The 18,935-nt window shown below is 43.1% G+C and overlaps 1 protein-coding gene across 3 annotated transcripts in view; it reads left to right on the top strand.

The window, feature by feature from the left end:
- The window catches only part of Slc2a12 (solute carrier family 2 member 12), a 53,950-nt gene that overhangs the window by 14,835 nt on the left and 20,180 nt on the right, over positions 1-18,935 (top strand). For all 3 annotated transcript variants that reach the window (XM_005065725.4, XM_021224231.2, XM_040758162.1), the window contains exon 2: positions 4,760-6,100. In XM_005065725.4, the coding sequence (XP_005065782.1) occupies positions 4,760-6,100 (1,341 nt within the window). The remainder of the gene's footprint in view (positions 1-4,759; positions 6,101-18,935) is intronic.

Below are 18,935 nucleotides of genomic sequence, written 5' to 3'. Positions count from 1 at the left end.
GTCTTAAGGCAGCTTTGACCGTGATCACATCTTCATAGTACCTTGTGAAGGAATCCTCACTGCATCAAAAGGCACCAAAATTATTCTGATGCAGGTATGGGCCTTGCAAGGTAGCCAGAAGACACAGGCACAAGCACAACCCCACGGCCTGTGGGTTCCCGACAGTCTCCACATCTGCCGTGAGGTTTCCAGCCTCCACTTAGAAAGCTGAGAACTCCCTGTGGCACTTGTACGGAGAATAGCAATGTGGAGAAAGGGAAGCTGGGAGCAGGCCATGGGAAAATGCTTTGGGATGCTGGAAGCAAGCTTTTAACGTGACGTCAGGGAATGGCTTTTGTTGTTGTTTAGGCTTTGTTTTTACATTAATTTTGGGTGGGTCTTGTTCTTCTCCACTCTGGCCCCGGCTACCTCTCCTCAAACCACCCAGCTTCCTCCAAACTCTTCCATTTGTGTTTTGACAAACACAAACTGTCTCCTGCCGTCACTTCAGACTGCAGCTGATTTCAGCCTGGTGATGGCCAGATAGATTTCTTGGAAAAGTTGTATCTACTTCCTGGCATCTGTAGGACAACGTTTTGTTCCTATCATCATCATTAACCAAAAGAAGACCCAAGAAAAGCCCACTCTGTGTCTCTCTTCATGACTTTTATATGAGAAAGCAGTACCAGGAAATGTTCTCTGCTGGAAGTCTTGAGAAGGCACAGGTAGCCATATTGGAAGCATTATGAACTGAACTAGAATCCAAAACCCCATGGGACAGCCTCAGGATTGAACTGGAACTTCAGTTGTCATAAGTCCCAGCAGTAGGGAGAGATTAATAGTTTGGGATAGTGTTCCTCGAAGGACACAAGGCGGTCAATTCCAGGTTTTAAACAACTAAGTTCCTAATTCTCACCACTCTTAGTAAGCTTTCCCCCAAGGGGCTGAGGTCATAGAGTATCCTACTGCAAGGTTTTATCCTTTTAATGGCAAATTAGCCAGAGATGGATCAAATAGAAAGAATAACATGCTGTGATGTATAAGGTTAAAGTAAAATGTTTCAGCCATTCATGGAGAAATGCTGTCATTCTTCTCGGAACAGTTATACTCTGTTCCAGGTCTCAAGGACACTGACAAACCGGGATGGCCTCCAGACCCTCCGCACATAGCCCCGTTTGTCAGTGTTTTGTGCCCTGGCTAGGAAAGAGGCACATCTTCTAAGTCCAGAAAGCAACAGCAGGAGCCAGGGCCCCTCTTTTGGAAGGAGCGGTTCTTCCCAGACCAGACCCCCTGAAGATCTCTGAAAGGCAGAACAGCAGAGCATCAGGGATGCGTCAGGGAGCCAGGGATCAGCACAAGCCCCATTTGTAGGAAAACACTCTTTCCCATCTACCAAAAGGGGAAGCAAGGAAAGGGAAGGTGGTGGGGACAATCTGTTCCCTAAGCTGTTTCAGCTGTCAATGTCCCTACACCCTTACCTTGTCGCTGGCTACCCGTGTCACAGTGAACACCTCTTTTGCTGGTTCCAAGACTGCACTCTCAGGCATTACCAGTCACATCAATCAGAGTGTCAAAGGCCAGTTACCAATCGACAGACACATGCATGCACAAGTCCTTAGAGAAGCTATGTGTTTGTGAGTAATGGCAAGAGGAAGTACGGCTAATGCAATGTTCTTGAGTTGGCAAGAGAGCTCAGCAGGTAAAAAGCACTTGCCACACAAACCCAAATGCCAGAGTTTTATCCCCATATCTCAAGGTTGAAGGAGAGAATGGACTCCCAAAAGTTGTTCCTAACATTTGTACACACCACACACACACACACACACACACACACACACACACACACACACACACACACACACAGAGTACCTATCCAGCTATGAGAATTTCACCTGCTTCTCTTTGCAGTAGAGGAATTTGCAGACGGGAATGTTTAAAACCATCTGGGGAAAAGGGGTGTGTGCAAACCGAAGGCAAGCATGGATCTGTAGGAGACTAAGTTTATAGTAAAACCAAACCAACATAATAAATAAGAGAAATGTCACCAGGTGGTTGAATTTCTTGAAGGCCAATACCATATTTGTTTTATTTCACACACTCTCTCTATATGTGTACTTGTATATATTTTGGCACTGAGAAAAGTGCCTGCTATGTAATGGTGCTTCATAGTTATTTTCTGGCTAGGTGAATTGCTGATTCAGTTTTAATCTAATGGTTTAATTCTTACAAGTCAGTCTTATTTGATTGATTATTTTATTATTTCCTCAAATCTCTTACTATTCATGGTTTCATTTATTTATTTATTTATTGGCATAACCTTTTGTAGCCCAGGCAGACTTTGAATTCTCTGTGTAGCCAAGGATGACCTTGAATTTCTGATCATCTTGCCTATACCTCCAGAATGCTAGGGTTATAGGCATGTGCACCAAACTCAACTTTTCTGGAGTGCTGGGGATTGAACCACAGGCTGTGAGCATGCTAGGCAAGCATGCTACCAACGGGCTCACACCATTAGCCTCAGTTTATTTGTTTTTAATTGTCCCCTTCACATATGCCACTAAAGTCTAGTGGCACAGAATGCTGGGATTGTCTGTGATGTGAGGTGATTGGATCACCTTAGTTTGACCTATTTACCTCAGGACAGCTGAATAGTTTTTTGGTTTGTTTGTTTGTTTAGTTTTGGTTTGGTTTTTCTTTGTTTTATTTTTGCTTGTTTGTTTGACACAGGGTTTCTCTATGGAGCTCTAGCTAAGTAGGCCAGGCTGGCCTTGAACTCACAGAGATCCGCCTGCCTTTGCCTTCCGAGTGCTGGGATTAAAGGCGTACAACACCGTGCCCAGGTGGAATGGCTTTCTTAAATGGCATCCTGCTCTCTTCTAAAACCAGGCAGGGTTAGATAGCCTTACCTCAGCCTAAGCTAGCTGTGCCCACACATTTGTTCCCAGCCTATCCGGCTCCGTTTTATCACTTTTCCACATTTGTTCTTGGCCCTTGTATTGGAGGTGTCAAGGTCCCAGTCTTAGCCTCACTTCTTTTCCTGCATTCTGTCTTCCTAAGTGATCTTACTTATTCCCGTGCTTTTAAACATCACCGTTACTAATCTCTCCAGCCTTGATCGGCCCCAGGTGCCTCAGATAGACAGATACTCAGCTTCCTCTCGGACATTCTTACCTTACAGGGTAAATGAAGAAAACGTTTCAGTAAGTCCAAAGTAAAGCTTCCAATGTTCATGTCTCTTGTTACTACACACAAACAGTTCTGTTCCTGACCATCGCTAGAAGAGTATGCTGTACCAGGCAGTCTATATAAACATGCATACGTATATTGAGTATTATAGAAGTAGAGAACTGTTCAACCAAAGCAGCATTTGAGGTACTAACTCATTTGCTTAGTTCACCTCAATTCATGAGAAGTTACAGCCATGGACACTTGTTTGGCCTGAGCATTCAAGTCTGAGCGGACATCATCTCTAGTCTGTGATGTCCTTGGGACCAGTGACCAGTCTTGGTCCTGGAGACCTCGTCTCCCTACGGAAGCATTAGTACCTCCCAAGCCAAGAAAGCTTGCGACGCTTATGCTTTTTGACTAACTCAGTGGGTGTGTAGCCATTATCCTCGGAACACAATGAAAGGTGTCCCCCATGAATTCTTCCCTACACACAGGGGTCCTCTGTAACTATCTAAATTCTCTGCCTTTCCCTACTGGCAGGCTTATGTGCCACACACAATGTATGCTGTCCTTCTTACTGTACCTGAGACATGACAAGCGCTTCTCTGTCCTGTCCTACAAATGGCTGTCACTATATATAACTCCTGCTACCACTTGCTGTGTGTTCTCTTCTGGTCTTGTCACATTGCAAAGATACATATGCGTGTGTGTGTGTGTGTGTGTGTGTGTGTGTGTGTGTGTACACGCGCATGTGCGTGTGTATATCTGTATATCCGTTACTGAAAAGTATTAACTGTTCACTTTCTCCCCTAGGTTATCATTAAAAAGAATTCCAATTCCCCTTTATTCACCTCTGTTGCATCCCGCCTTTCTTCTTCCTTTCGTGAGCAACAGGCATTGTGGGTTGCTTGCCCTGCATCCATTTTCCCTTCCTTATTCCCAATACAACCTTGCCTCTGTTCAAGCATTCATCCACCTCCTGCTCTCACTTCTGTTCCTGGTTCAAAGATGTCCATGAGCATTGGCAAAGGCCAAGTACAGCCTAATGGTGCTCACTCAGGAACAAAGGCCAGAGACTGGGGCTGGTTTCTGCGGGGCTCCATAGCCAGGTTCCATAGCCAGGAACCTACACCTCTTTCTAGAGGTCCCTTCCCTCCCGGCTGCCCTCAAAGGCTTGTCTTTAGAGAACTGGGTTGGGCTTCAACAACCAGGCTATCAGGATATTTAATCCAATGCCAAAGGCACACACCAGCTGGTAATCTTTTTGTGTAGTCTTTATCATCTGCCAACTATTTATCTTGCATAGCTGCTTAACTCTTGACTAAAAACAACACCAACATCCTGGCCAGCAGGAAGCCAGACTTCATAAACGCCTCCATGACACCCCTCCTAAACAACACAGAAAAAATGATTTTTCCTTCTGTTGTTAATTACCATTTTTTGGCTAGTGTATTATTTTTACCATGGTGTATTACTTTACCATGGTTGTTCGTATGCATGTCTAAAGTCAGCGTTATGAAAGTCTTACCCAAAGGTAAGTCTCCATTTGGATATGGTATGTTTGGAATAACCTCTCTGAACTGACTTCGTGGTTTCTCTTTTCTGCCTGCAGGTTGCAGCATGTTTACCTTCCTGACATCTGTCACTGCAGCCATCAGCGGCCTCCTGGTGGGTTATGAACTTGGACTCATCTCTGGAGCCCTCCTTCAGATCAGAACCCTATTAGCCTTGACCTGCCATGAGCAGGAAATGGTTGTGAGCTCTCTCCTCATTGGGGCCTTCCTGGCCTCTCTCACTGGAGGTGTGCTGATAGACAGGTATGGAAGAAGGCTCACCATCATGCTGTCATCCTGTCTTCTAGGACTCGGAAGCTTGGTCTTGATAATGAGTTTGTCCTACATGGTTCTCATCATGGGCCGCATCGCTATAGGGGTTTCCATTTCCTTGTCATCCATTGCCACGTGCGTGTACATTGCAGAGATCGCTCCCCAACACAGAAGAGGCCTTCTCGTGTCCCTGAACGAGCTGATGATTGTCATCGGAATCCTTTTTGCCTATATTTCAAATTATGCATTTGCCAATGTCTCCAATGGTTGGAAGTATATGTTTGGACTTGTGATTCCCTTGGGGCTTTTGCAAGCAATTGCAATGTACTTTCTTCCTCCCAGCCCTCGGTTTCTGGTGATGAAAGGACAGGAGGAGGCTGCTGGCAAAGTTCTCAGGAAGCTAAGAGTGATCTCAGACACCACGGAAGAGCTCACTTTGATCAAATCTTCCTTGAAAGATGAGTATCAGTATAGTTTCTGGGACCTGTTTCGCTCCAAGGACAACATGAGGACACGAATCATGATAGGCCTGACGCTGGTATTTTTTGTACAAACCACTGGCCAGCCAAACATACTATTCTATGCATCAACTGTCTTGAAGTCTGTTGGCTTCCAAAGCAATGAGGCAGCTAGTCTCGCCTCCACTGGAGTTGGAGTGGTCAAGGTGGTTAGCACCATCCCAGCAACCCTCCTTGTGGACCATGTTGGTAGCAAAACCTTCCTCTGCATTGGCTCCTCCGTGATGGCTGCTTCGTTGTTGACCATGGGCGTTGTGAATCTCAACATCAACATGAGTCTCACCAATATCTGCAGAAGCCATAGTCCTCTTAATCAGTCTCTGGGGGAGCCTGTATTCTATGCAATAGGGAACCTGTCAACTAGCAACAGCAGTCTCAGGGAACACGTTAAAGGAGTCACTCCCCACAGCAGGGGCTCATTTGTGCCCATGGAAAATGGCATGGAGCAGAAAGGGGAGTTGACCATCACATCTTTACCAAATGCTGGACTGAGCCAAACTGAACACCAGATAGCCACAGACCCTGCAGTTGTCCCGGCTGCTTACAAATGGCTGTCCTTGGCCAGCTTGCTTGTTTATGTTGCTGCTTTTTCAATTGGTCTAGGACCCAGTAAGTACTTTATCTAATCTATTTGTCTATCTAATCTGTCTATCTAATCTATCTATCTATCTACCTTGGGTTTTCAAGACAGGGTGTCTCTGTAGCTTTGGAGGCTACTCTCTTTGTATACCAGGCTGGTCTCAAACTCACAGAAATCCTCCCATGTCTGCCTCCCGAGTGCTGGGATTACAGGTGTGCACCACCACCGCCTGGTAGTGCTTCATTTCTTATTCCTTTGCTCCTTCAGTTGATGGTTGTTTTGCATTGCCTTTAATCCATTCAAGCAGTCTACTCAGATAGAATTCTGTTACATGTAAGTACAAGAAGCCAATGAGCATACAAATGGTACCTGAGGTCCTGCAAATGTGGAAAAGTGCCTGGTGTGTACTTGCTTTTGAAAAGCACAAAGCCTATATTTGTTCAAAGGATTAGTTACTCGTCACTATTCTCACATGTGAACATGCTTTAGCATGATTGACCGGGATGAATCAGACCTGGAAAGGAATTCACTGCTCAAAGGTATTATATTGTTTTATGAGTGCAACTTTATTGAGGTTGCATTGTATTACATGAATCTCTTTATGGGTGAAAGGAAAAACAGTTAAGTGTTTAGATTTTATGAAAGACACAATGATTGGTGTGTTCCATGATTAATAAGAAGCAAATCATGAGATAGGAAGAAGAATTTATCATTTCTTTGAGTAAATTTTATTTACTAAAGCAATTTCCTGGGGGAATTTCCTGCTCTTTTCACTAAATGGGAGATTGAAGGTGTGGTTAGTCCCACACAACACAATGTAAGTGGGTAATTTACAGGGGCCTAAGGTTCTTTTGTTTTCTAGACTTGTACTGTTTAAACTCAGAGACAGACTTGCTAAGATAGTTTATTTCTGTTCTGTAATCTTTTGTTTGTTTGTTTTTGTCTTTTGGGACAGGGTTTCTCTGTGACTTTGGAGGCTGTCCTGGAACTAGCTCTTATAGACCAGGCTGGTCTCGAACACGCAGAGATCCACCTACCTCTGCCTCCCGAGTGCTGGGATTAAAGGGGTGCGCCACCAAAGCCTGGCTTAGTCTTTCCCTTCACAATAAGTCTCAACCTTTTTGTAGGGGGCATTGTGGAGGACCGTTTGCACATGTCACTGAGAAAAAAAAAGCTTAAGATCAAGGGTAGTGTTTCTCTAACACTCCCGTCTTGGATTCTCTCATCCTACAACTTCCATCTTTCTCCTTGACTTCCTCTCTTTCTCCTCCCTCTTTCCACCCCTCTTCAATCCTGCCATTCAGTGGCGTTAATTTTGAAACTACCTATAAGGATCAAGGTTATACGACTTCTCTAATAAAGGGAACTGTTGACTGTCCCAGACCAAGAGGCACACAGAGGCTTCTCAATGATGAAGGGATTCTGTGGAGGAATATCAGTGTCTGGCACCATGTGGAGGGATTTCTAGAAAGAAAGCATGCTCTAACCATCCATTGCTAACTCATTAGCTATGTGTTCAGGTGATGTCTGTCAGGAGACTTGATTTTTACTGACTAGGAGCCACGCTCACACTGGGAAATAGTCATGAACAGATCAGACCTTGTTCTCATCTTCCAGGAGACTAGTTAACTAGCCTACGGTACATTCCCCATGTTGGCCTCCTATCATCAGCAGAGGTGGCCACTCGATCTCAGTTAATTAATACTCTTGTGCTTTTTCTACGGCAATTTATGCCAGAAAAAAGGAGAATAGTGATTTCTTTAAAAAGTCTTTGATATACATTTACTTTGATAACTGAACTTAAGAAAATATTGAATACTTGCATCAGTTAGAATTCAAGTTCAAAGACCAAAACAACAAAAGATTAAAGAAGCTAGACCTCTCTCTCTCTCTCTCTCTCTCTCTCTCTCTCTCTCTCTGTCTGTCTCTCTCCCCCTTCCTTCTTTCCCTCCCTCCCTCTACTACTTCTTCCTCTCTCTGTCTCTGTCACTCCCTCTCTCTCTCAGTCTCTCTCTCTCTCTGTCTCTCTGTCTCTGTCTCTCTCGGTCTCTCTCTCTCCTTATCAGCTGGAGCTGTGTAGTTCTTGGTGCTGTGGTGATACTCTGGGTCAGGCTCTGGGAGCCTACGGTTTCCCCAGACCTTATATTAGGCTATGCTTTAATGTCGACTCCTCCTTTGTCACAACGACTGTTAAAAACTGAGATTCATTTGAGGGTGTCACCATACTTTACTCGTAGCTAGTGATCCCTTCAGAATCAGCACGGTGCGCACAGTACAGCATTTAAAGGAATGTCAGGTGGAGAAGGGCCTGGGTCATTCATGGCCATGCAGGTAATTGCAGTAGAGTGTGATCACTCTAGGTGATAAACAGATGGGATTTTTTTATTATTATATCCTACCACTGTGTGTGTGTGTGTGTGTGCAACGTATGTGCATGTATTCACATGTGCTCTTGCATTCTTGTGTGTGAGTGCTGGTTCGTGTATGTCACAGCATGCATGTAGATATTAGAGGACAACCTTGGATGGCAGCCTTTGCCTTCTATTTTGTTTGAAACAGAATCTCTTGGGTATCTTTGCAGTTGCATATTGCAAGCCATCTGATCCATGAGCATCTGGGGAGTCTCTTGCCTCTACCTTGCATCTTATCATATGAACACTGGGATTGAAGATGCTTTACTCAGTGAGCCAGCTCCCCAGCCTGTAATGAATGTCTCATAGGGTCAGACATCACATAACTGGGTAACTGAAGAAGCAAAGGTTAGGGAGAGGAATCAGAAAAGGCTTAGCAATCAGGGCCCTGGACGGAAGCTGGTAGAGACATTTGTGGAAGGCTGTGGCCTCTTTATTTAGTCATACTGGAATATCTGCAGGGCAGAGGAGGAGCTTAAGTCAGTTTGGAAGAAGCAAAATCAGCTGAACTGCCACAGCAAACTAGGATTGTATGGGAGGAAACGGCAGCCAGCTCCAATGCCCACATCAGCTCTGAGGACACTGGCTATCTGCAGAGAAATAGCTATGTTTCTCCCATGCTTGGCCTTGGAGAAGTTCTAAAAGCAGATCTGTTCAAATTTTCTGTTTCCTACTACCTGTAAGGGGACCCAGTGGCCAAAGGCATGATGGTATTGAGGACCTTGCACCAACCAACAAGCTTGGCTTGGGGTTTTACTTTGGGCTTCCAAACTCATGCTGATTTGTTTTCCTGAAAACTATCACTAGGAACTGCATGTGAAGGGGATTCTGGGAAATGTAGTCTCATTGTAGCTAAAGTGCTGCAGCACAGAATAACCATAATATAATCCATGGAGTAGAAGAGAATAGATGTGAATATGGAAAAATATGTTTGAAAAGGTGAAGGATCTTGAATTTAATCTTTTGGTTTGAGAGACATTTTAAGAAATGTTATCAGTATGTATGACTAGCTTTCACTCTATCCATTTCTTATAAAAGAAGGTGAGGTCATTTCATTAATACCATGTGGCTTTCATTTCTTTTGCTAGAAAACCAAAAGATGTTCTTGGCCGGTGCACTGTAAAGGCTTTTGTGTTTGTTTTCTCGGATGTTCATGACCTCCCTGAGGCCGGTGGTTCTCACTTATCTCCCGATCTCTGGTCACTCACAGCTTCCTGGTCTGTTTTGCCCCCATGAGTGTGAGACTTTTAACTCCTGCACTTCACTATCAGCCAAGCAGGGTAAGGCCAAGGCCAAGGCTGAATTCTTCCTCTTACATCATGGTCTGCCTTCACTTCCCCATTTCTCCATGGGGTTGCCATGCCTGCAGCCACTCAGGGTTGATTTTGGAGGTTTTTCTTAGTGACCAAATACTTGGGCTTTCCCTCAATAACGGATCCCGCGTTTATTGTTTCTTTTCTATTTCTGCTGTCCTCCACTAGCCCTATGTTCTTGTTACTAAGTTACTTCGAGTCTCCCAGTAGTTCCATCCCAGGCCTTGCTCGCACTGTCCATGTTCCTTGCATGCCAACTTTATAGTGTATCAGAGAAATCAACTGCTTCCAAGATGAAAAGAAAATAGTGAATTATTTTTCTTATTTTTTTTTCTTTTATGGAAAGAAAACAGGAATCTGCGGAAGATTCTGGGTCACACAGGTTGTGGTCTGTGGGCCCAGATTCCTTTGGCTCATTCCAAACTCTCTACCATGATGTAACCCAACCCTGAGAGGGAAACTCAGTTTCTCGGGACCTTCCTGCACTGCATCCGTGCATCTGTGCTATTAGTTACACTGAAGACTATAGCACTGTGCTCTAGAGCCACCATTTACATTGAGGAGCATTGAAACTCCACACAGCACGCGCAGTAAGTGAAATGCAGGCATTGCCCGGTGTGGTGATGTTTCACCCATTAGGACTTTATTTCTCACCGCCCCATCTCCTGTCGAGAAACACAGAACACGTGGAGTGTCTTCGCCCTCTACCTAATCCCAGCCTTTCCTACCTTTGAGGCTTCATGAAAATCTCCTCCATGAATCCTCTGTTTGTATGTGCTATTAATGTGTGTGTCTTGTGTAGAGTTACTCAGTTCTGGAGTTCTGGGATACGAAGAGTCTGAGTTAAAAGGTAGACACCCTGGGTTCTAATCCTAGACCTTTAATTTATTGACTTACAAGCCACTTTTCTAGTCTCGGTTGTTTCTAGTCTATGAGTTGGGCATAGTAATGGGGTATTTGCTAGAGAGAATAGGCGCTACAGAGCAGTGCCAGTGTGAATGACAGTGCAACAGTGTAACTCAGTCCTTGAGTGATGGTTTGTGTTGCTTCTGTGCATTCCTTTTGGTTTATTAATTGGAGAACAGTTAGCAGATACTATGTTTGTAAAAAGAAAACTGCATCTTCTGCTTCTTCTTTACTGCTTTACTGTGAGCACCGTATAATTCTGCCTGTAAACCATTCCAGGCCACATTTGGATTGTGAAGAGAAACAGGAAAAGACAATTAAACTAAGATGCAGTCCAGGAAGGAGCTCAGAGTCGGCTCAAGTGGGTGGGTGAAGGACCCAATAACTTAGGAATGCTACCCGACCAAAGCAAGTCCTCTTGCGGCCAGACACACAGCATCACGAGGCTTTCTGTAGAACAATATGTCACTTGGGCACGACTTTAAAAAATCTGTTTTCTTTTTTGCCTATAAGAAAAGGAGTGGGGGCTAGAGAGATGGTTCAATGGTCAAAAGCACTGACTACTCTTGCAAAGGACCTGGGTTCAATTCCCAGCACCCACATGGCAGCTTGTACCTGTCTGTAACTCAAAGGTCTAACACCCCCATACAGATATACATGCAGGCAAAACAGCAGTGAAAATAAAAGTAAATAAATTATTAAAGAAAGAAAAAAGAAAAGAAGCTGGGAGACAGTCACGCTCAGAACCAGCTGGTGGGAGGCACATAGGGCACATTGTTAAGTCCCCAAGAACTGGACACAGAGTTCTGAAAGTCATCCTGGGGTTTCTTGGACACCTTTGTTTTTTGCCACAACATGAGGGAGTCAGTCTCTTTGAGAATTCTAGGCCCAAAGTAGTGCTGCTGGGTGGGGAAGATGAGGATGGAAAGGTCTTAGGGTATGAGAAAGGAAATAACTCTCTCATCCATCCCATGATGTCTAACTCAGAATGGTCGTCCAGGGACGTGGGAGACAGAGGCCTGCATCTAAATCAACACTCATGACATGAACAATAATATCCTACTGTGGCCTGGGGATAGAGATTTTCCTAGTGTCTTTGGGAGGATCTAAAGAATTGTCCTCTGACTGGGTAATAGGGACACACACCTTTAATCCCAGCACTTGAGAGGTAGAGGCAGGTAGATCGCTGAATTTGTGGCCAGCCTGGATGAGTTCCAGGACATCCAGGGCTACAGAGAGAAACCCAGTCTAGAAAAAACAAAATTTAAAAAATTGCCCTTTGTTTATTTTGCCAAGAGCTAGTCACTCATGTCTATATCAGTGCTGTGATTTTTGTCTTCCCTAAAGAAATCATGCCACAGGGGATTCCATTTCAATACTCAAAACTGTATTGTAGAGCTTTGGCATAAACTGCAAGAACCAGTTAGGGTTTTAAAAATATTATTAGAAGCAAGCTTTTCATACCAGATTTTGAAAGCATTATAAAACTTATTAGCCTGGTGTGAGTTTAGAGAGTTTATTACTTGTAAAACAAACAAATCCTTTGTATAAGTAGAGGTGTAAAGGAGAAAGTACTTGCTGTTCTAAAGCAAAATTGAAAGGAAGCTTAAACTATCCTTTTTAAATCTTAAGTATAAGCTGGCTTAGGGCAACATTCTTTAATTATATTAGATCATAGCATGGCTTTCCTTCTGCCAGGAAAGTGCTTCTATTCTTAGATTAAAGTGGATGCCCCAAGTCATTTCACTCTCAGGTCCTCTAGTTTTCTAACTTTGAAATAACAAGGTTGCCTTAGGATCTAGAATTTAGGAGGAAGGAACCTAAATGTGGCATCAAGTAATGTTATGTATTTCCTTCTATGCACTTAAAATAGCATTCTAAGAAGGAGTCCACTGGCTTCACCCATCTACTGAAGGGGTTCATAGGTCATAAGTGAAAAGAGCTCTTGTTCATTTCTGTGTAACTAGTAGTAAGACTCTTGCGTGAAATTAAACCACTGCCATTACTCATGTCATTTATTAGATAGTCAGTTAGGCATGTCTTGTTCATCACTTCAACATAGGTTCAAAATCTTAACCTGACTCTCCAGTGCATGTTCATGGTGGTCTTGACCATCATTGTAGTTCCTTTTAGTCACCGAGAATTTTTCAGCATAGAATCACAGATTCTTGATATTATGAGAACATCCACTTATGCTCCACAAGTAAAGATGAGCCAAAACTCAGAGCCCGTTGTTATTATGTCATGAGTTCATTTGAGGTAATATTTGTGCAGAGACTCAGTCCTCCCTACAGTACTGGTACAGTGTAACTTAGAAACAAATACATGTGGCTATTTTTTATTTTCTTTAGAGGACCATAGTTGTACATCTGTATTTACTAACAACTCTCACTACATAATGATATGAAGCCAGCATACAATGTAATGTATGCAACAGTAATTCATTTTTTTTTCAGTCCACACCTTCATAGTGTCATTCTATGTCACTAAATCCCATCACCACAGCTGGCCCCTAATCCTATGTGAGTTCGACTCTCCTATAGTTGTAGCTCCTATACATTTGGTCCATCTTCCATCATACTTTCCTTTCTTAAGAACCTGTCCCCCCACCCATTGTTTACTTTAGAGCACCATCATCTCCAGGAGGCTCTCCAATCCAAAAGTTCATATGCCCATAGATTAATTTATTCCCTCTTCTCTCATTCCTAACTGTCCTTTCACCAGGAACAGTTGCAGGGAAGTTTTCTCTGGGTCACATATGAAGTTAGGTAATGAGGCTGTGACTATTGCCCTTCAGCTAAGCTATCTTTGCTTCGCATATTCAAGTGGCACATCACAAGGAAAACCAGATGACAGGTGGTACTACGATGTCTCCTCATATCATCTACCAACTCTGGAGCCCACCATAGGGAGGAGTGCACATATTGAAAATGCCAAGGGGGAGCTCTTGGACCCCAGATTGATGGCTGTGTGGAAAGCATGGGACTGACCCAAACCCCCTGAATGTGGGTGTCAGTGAGGAGGCCTAGGTAATCTGTGGGACCTTGGATAGCATTTATCCCTGGCATACAAATAGATTTTGAGTGCCCATCTGGCAATGAGGGATGCTCTCTCAGCCTGGACTCTTGGGGGAGGGCCTAGACCCTACCCTGGATGACATAAAAATAAATAAAGAAAAAGAAAAATTAAAAAAAGAAAATGCCAGGAAGAGAAGACAGAGGGAGATAGTGATTGGAATTCTTCACCATTCATCCAGCAGGGGGATGGGGCTCAGCATGACTTACATGGGCTGGATGGGAGAGACCACACCCTGCCTTCGAGGAGCTAGTGACAAGTGATAAGGACAGCAATGAACACATACATCATATTGTTTCAGGGCAGAGCAGTGTCAGTTTAGGTAGGAGCATGAGTAGCAGAGAGTAAGAGAGGTATTCTTAGAGGAGAGTTGCTTCAGGTAGGAAAGTATAGAAGGTGTCTCTGAGACCATGCTATTGAGGCAGCTTGCATACAGAGAAAGTATTCTGAGTATCTGGAAGAGGAGAGTTTTAATCAGGGATAAATGATGGCAGGTCAAGAGCCCCTGAGGATGGACATGAGCATGAAAGATTAGGAGAATGTCCAAAAAAAAGTCATTGAGTCTGTATGACACAGTGCTAGAATTTGGATGGGTCTTTTGCCTGGAACTGTCTGTCTCAATCAAGCTCCACAGTATAGGAATTTGGACAAATGAACTCACCTCTGAAATTTTCAGTTTGCTAACCTGGACAGTAGGCTGGGAGCATTCACCTCACTGTGTAGTAACACAGTGAATGAAGTGATCTGTGCGATACGTCCTTCACTTAGTCACCAGTGTGCAGGGTGGACTTGGGGGCAATGGTGTCAGACTTCTGATTGTGGTCTCTAGACTTGAGTAGTCAGATACTGCCAGCACTGATGTCAGCAAGCACTTTGCTTAAGCCATCCAGGGACACACAGAAGTGCTCCAGGGCTCACTGCTGATTTATGACACCATCGCCAGCCTCAGTGTCCTCCGTATTTCAGGTGGATTGACATTTAATAGAAACGGACCTGTAGCTTTGGGAAGTATGGTTCAGTCGGGGATCATCTGTAGTCAAGGTTTCCTAGGAATCTGGACAGGTTTTTTTGTTTTTTGTTTTTTTGTTTTTTTTGGTTTTTCGAGACAGGGTTTCTTTGTGGCTTTGGAGGCTGTCCTGGAACTCGCTTGGTAGTCCAGGCTGGTCTCGAACTCACAGTGATCCGCCTGCCTCTGCCTCCCGAGTGCTGGGATTAAAGGCGTGCGCCACCAACGCCCGGCGAATCTGGACAGGTTTTTACAGAAAATCATGCCCTGCTAGTGGGCGTAAAAGGCGTAAATTCAGTCAGGAACCACAGCTGTTCACTTGTCTGCGTCTGTGCAATTAACCCAGACTCTGTTTGTGGCTGTGGAGGAGTCCTCTGGGGTGGGACTGACGCACCCAGGGTTCCTGTGGCTAAGAGTCAGTCCTGGCATCTAGAGAGGGCGGTATGTGCATTGGGCCAAAACTTCTGCTTCAGTAAAAGTGCTCAGCTGAGGGCAAAAGGCCATCTCTAAAAATTGATGCCGATGGAAATTTAAATTTAGAATTAAGGCCATTTTTCTTTTTAGGGTACCAGAAAAGAAATGCTGATTTCCAAGTTTTTCCATTTTGCTCTCCAAGTAAGAGACCTAGTTCCCATTTTAAAAAGAGGTTTGAGTTTAGCAGTGTCATGGACTAATCATGTTTAATTTATTCCTTAAATTTATTTACCTTTATTTTCATTTTTTTTAATTACACTTCTTTATGTGTATGTATGTATCTGTCTGTGGGGAAGGGGTGATGGTGTATGTGTGTCATTGTGCATATTCAGAGGTCAGAGGACAGTTTTGTGGAGCTGATTTTCTTTTTTTACCATGTGGGGTCCTAGGGATTGAACTCAGGTCATCAGGCTTGGTGGCAAGCACCTTGACACCCTGAGCTGTCCTTACTTTCACTTTCAGGACTCTTGTAACTAGATGATACAACGTGTCTCTATATATCTAAGACCCTCCTTTTATTTATTTTTTTGAGATTGTCCCTTGCTATGTAGCTTAGGCTGGCCTCAAGTACATATCCTCCTGCCTCAACCATCCAGACTGCTGAGACTAAAAGCACGAGTCATTGTGCCCAGCTAAACTAATTATCTTAAATCTTGACTCTAGAAAACAAAGAAGATTTGAGGAAAGTCCTTTGTAATTTTTTTAAAGAAAATCATGTGACAGTCTAAACCTTGGACTTAGATTCCTTTTTCCTTTTTTGCTTACCTAATTAGTACAAATCACATATTTTAGTGATTTATCTGAGGCTTAAAAATTGCATTCAATTCCTCTGGTGAGAATGGGCAAGTACAGTTAATAACTGTAATGAAAGAGGTTAGAGAGACCTTACCCTAGCCACACGTAATTAAAGGGCCAGTAACTGGAAAGGGGCTGCAGTTTTATCCACTTGCAAGCGAACAGATTAGCTTGGATGTTCAAAAAGATGGAAGACTCCTTGATCAGAACATAAGGCCGTTTATTATTCATAGTAACGTTGAGGATGTCAGCACTTATGGTAGGTGTCTAAGTCCCACGGGTCAACATGATTGTATATAAAATATCTACCCAGTTGATGGGCCACCTGACAGAGGAACCCAGAACTTGGAAAACCCAACTCTTTGATAATACAGACAATTAGTCAATCTGTTTTCTTCCCCAGAGGCAGTACATTTGTTTACTTAACAGTGACCAAAGCCTGTCCCTTTCTTCATGGGGAGAGAAGCTAGCTGTGTAATCAGCAGCTTTAGGGAGTCTGTAGCAAAGATGTGTCAGAGCCTCTGCTCACAGGCATGAAGGAATGCCAGAGACACACAGTCTCCCAACTCACACGAAAACTCAGATGCCCTCTTCTGTTTCTCAGAGTGTCCGAGAACTTCAAGATATCCCTGCCTAGCCTGTTACTTGTTTCATCTTCAGAGCTGAACCAGCCCTGTGGAGGATGGTATCAGTGGGAAGCAGCCATAACACTGAAATTTAGACGTTATAGCCAGATAAACTGGCTCTTTAAAAACCACGGCTCATGTGATGCCTACCCGGCTACAGTTTATGATGATTCCAGGCATGTGAACAGCAGGTTCTAATTTGGAAGTTTACTTTGCTGCTTCATGCCAAGCCCATGCTGGGTTCAAGACAAAGGTTGACATTCCAGAAGTGCATCATGTGTTTCATAAGAGATCTTGATCAGCCCTGCATTTCCTCCTGGGCCCTGGCTGTTCAGAACCATTGGCATCAAAGGCTTTTCAAGTGTTCATCTTCTTGCTACACTGGGTTTGTTGTATAAAAATAGGGTACATGATAGAAATTAGTTTTTAAACAGAATTTTAACATCAAATGCAGGTAGTATAGTAATATCCAAATAGTGGGTGTGTTAAGTGTACCTCCCTTTAATATCTTTAAAATGTTGTTTTCTTAGATATGACCCACACCTGCACAGTGGTCACTGTTCTTTTCTCCCCAGTTAGGTTCATGTGACTGACTGGCATTAGTCCTCAAAATGTATTGGAAGCATTACACTTGCCAAGTGCTACACTAACTTTGGGGGAGTTTTTTTGACAGAGGAAAAGCATGAAGAAATTTGAGCATCTGGCTAATGAACTCCTCCTTTGTCTTTAGAGTTAGAAGATATAGTTGTGATACTATTGGAACCATAGAGTTCTCCATGGCATTTCTGCCTAGGAGCAGAACTAAACACACAGAGAAATGGCACCATCCATTCTGTGACCATAAGACATGTGTTTAACTTCCAGACAGTACTCCCATTATAATCCTCCGTCTTGGAACACTATAAATCCTGTGTATCTCAGACATTAAAGAAACAGATTGAGGTTTTAACATTATCTTAATAAGCACAGACATTCGTTTGTTACTTAGCTGTTTTCCAGAACACATTAAGAATTGTTCCAAGGAGCATTTGGAGCAATAAAAACCACAGTAGTTTCCGAATGGTAGCAATGATAATGAAAGCAGTACAAAATATTACATCTACATACAACAATACTTGAAATGCCATGTCACTCAAGCTCAAACTTGTAAGGAGAAAGTCCTTGCCAGCCATTGCTTTTTTATTTTATTTATTTATTTGCATTTTGAGTGCTGCTTCTGTCTTTTTAGGGCATATGTATTATACTCTCTGAGGGTCCTCCAAGATATTTCAAAGGAAGTCAGTTTCCAAAGCTTCAACTTTAAAATGACAACAACACATTTCTTAAAAATTTTCTCTTCTAAGCCAGATATGGTGGCATGTGCCTTTAATCCCAACACTGGGAAATTGGAGGCAGAAGGATCAGGAGTTCAGGGTGATCTCTGGCTACATACTACACAAGACTCTATCTCAAAGGGGAAAAAAGCATACAATAGGAGGCAGGAAAATGGCTCCGTGGGTAGGAAATGTTTGCTCTGTCAACACAAGAACTTGTGTTTGAATCCCTAGAATCTGTGTAAAAAGTTAAGTATGATTGTATCCATACCTGTGAGCCCTGTAAAATGGGTGAGCAGAGACAGATCCTGAGAGCCGACTGGCCAGACAGCCTCGGCGTTCAGTGAGAGATCCTTGTTGAGGACATCTAGTGGAGAAGGAGAGGGGGAGATAGCCAACATTGCTCCAGCCTCCACTTGCATGCACACATGGGTGTGTACACCCACGAACATACATGCTCCCCATGTACACACAGCGGAGAGCAAAAATAGATTTAAATTGCCTTTTCGTATGGCTTCAGTTAGATCTTTCTATCTTATTTAAAAGAAAGTCCATTTCTAATTCCATTATTATTACTATTACTATATACATGGCAAATAATAAAAACTGAAGAACATTAACCAAGAGACACTTGAAAATATTATGTAGGTGTTGAGAAATTACTCAAATGATTAGAAAATAGTCATTTCATTTCCAGTGATGTGCTTTTTCAACAACAACAAAAAGAATGACCTAATCAAATTACCAGCTGCTGGATCATCACAAATAACTTTTGTTGTTAATTCAAAGAACTGAGTGACATTGTTAGTATTGAATTCCTTCCATTTACCACCTATTTTATTATTGAGAATAGTAAATTTCATCTATTTCAAAAGTGGGAAAATAATGCATTGCTCTACAAATAAGTGACATTCACCCACAGGAACTTGATAAACAAAAATCTCT

The sequence above is a fragment of the Mesocricetus auratus genome, unplaced genomic scaffold, assembly GCF_017639785.1.
Source record: "Mesocricetus auratus isolate SY011 unplaced genomic scaffold, BCM_Maur_2.0 Super-Scaffold_100018, whole genome shotgun sequence".
NCBI lineage: Eukaryota > Metazoa > Chordata > Mammalia > Rodentia > Cricetidae > Mesocricetus > Mesocricetus auratus.
Note: the sequence above shows the minus strand (reverse complement) of the source record. Positions and strands in the feature narration are given on the sequence as shown.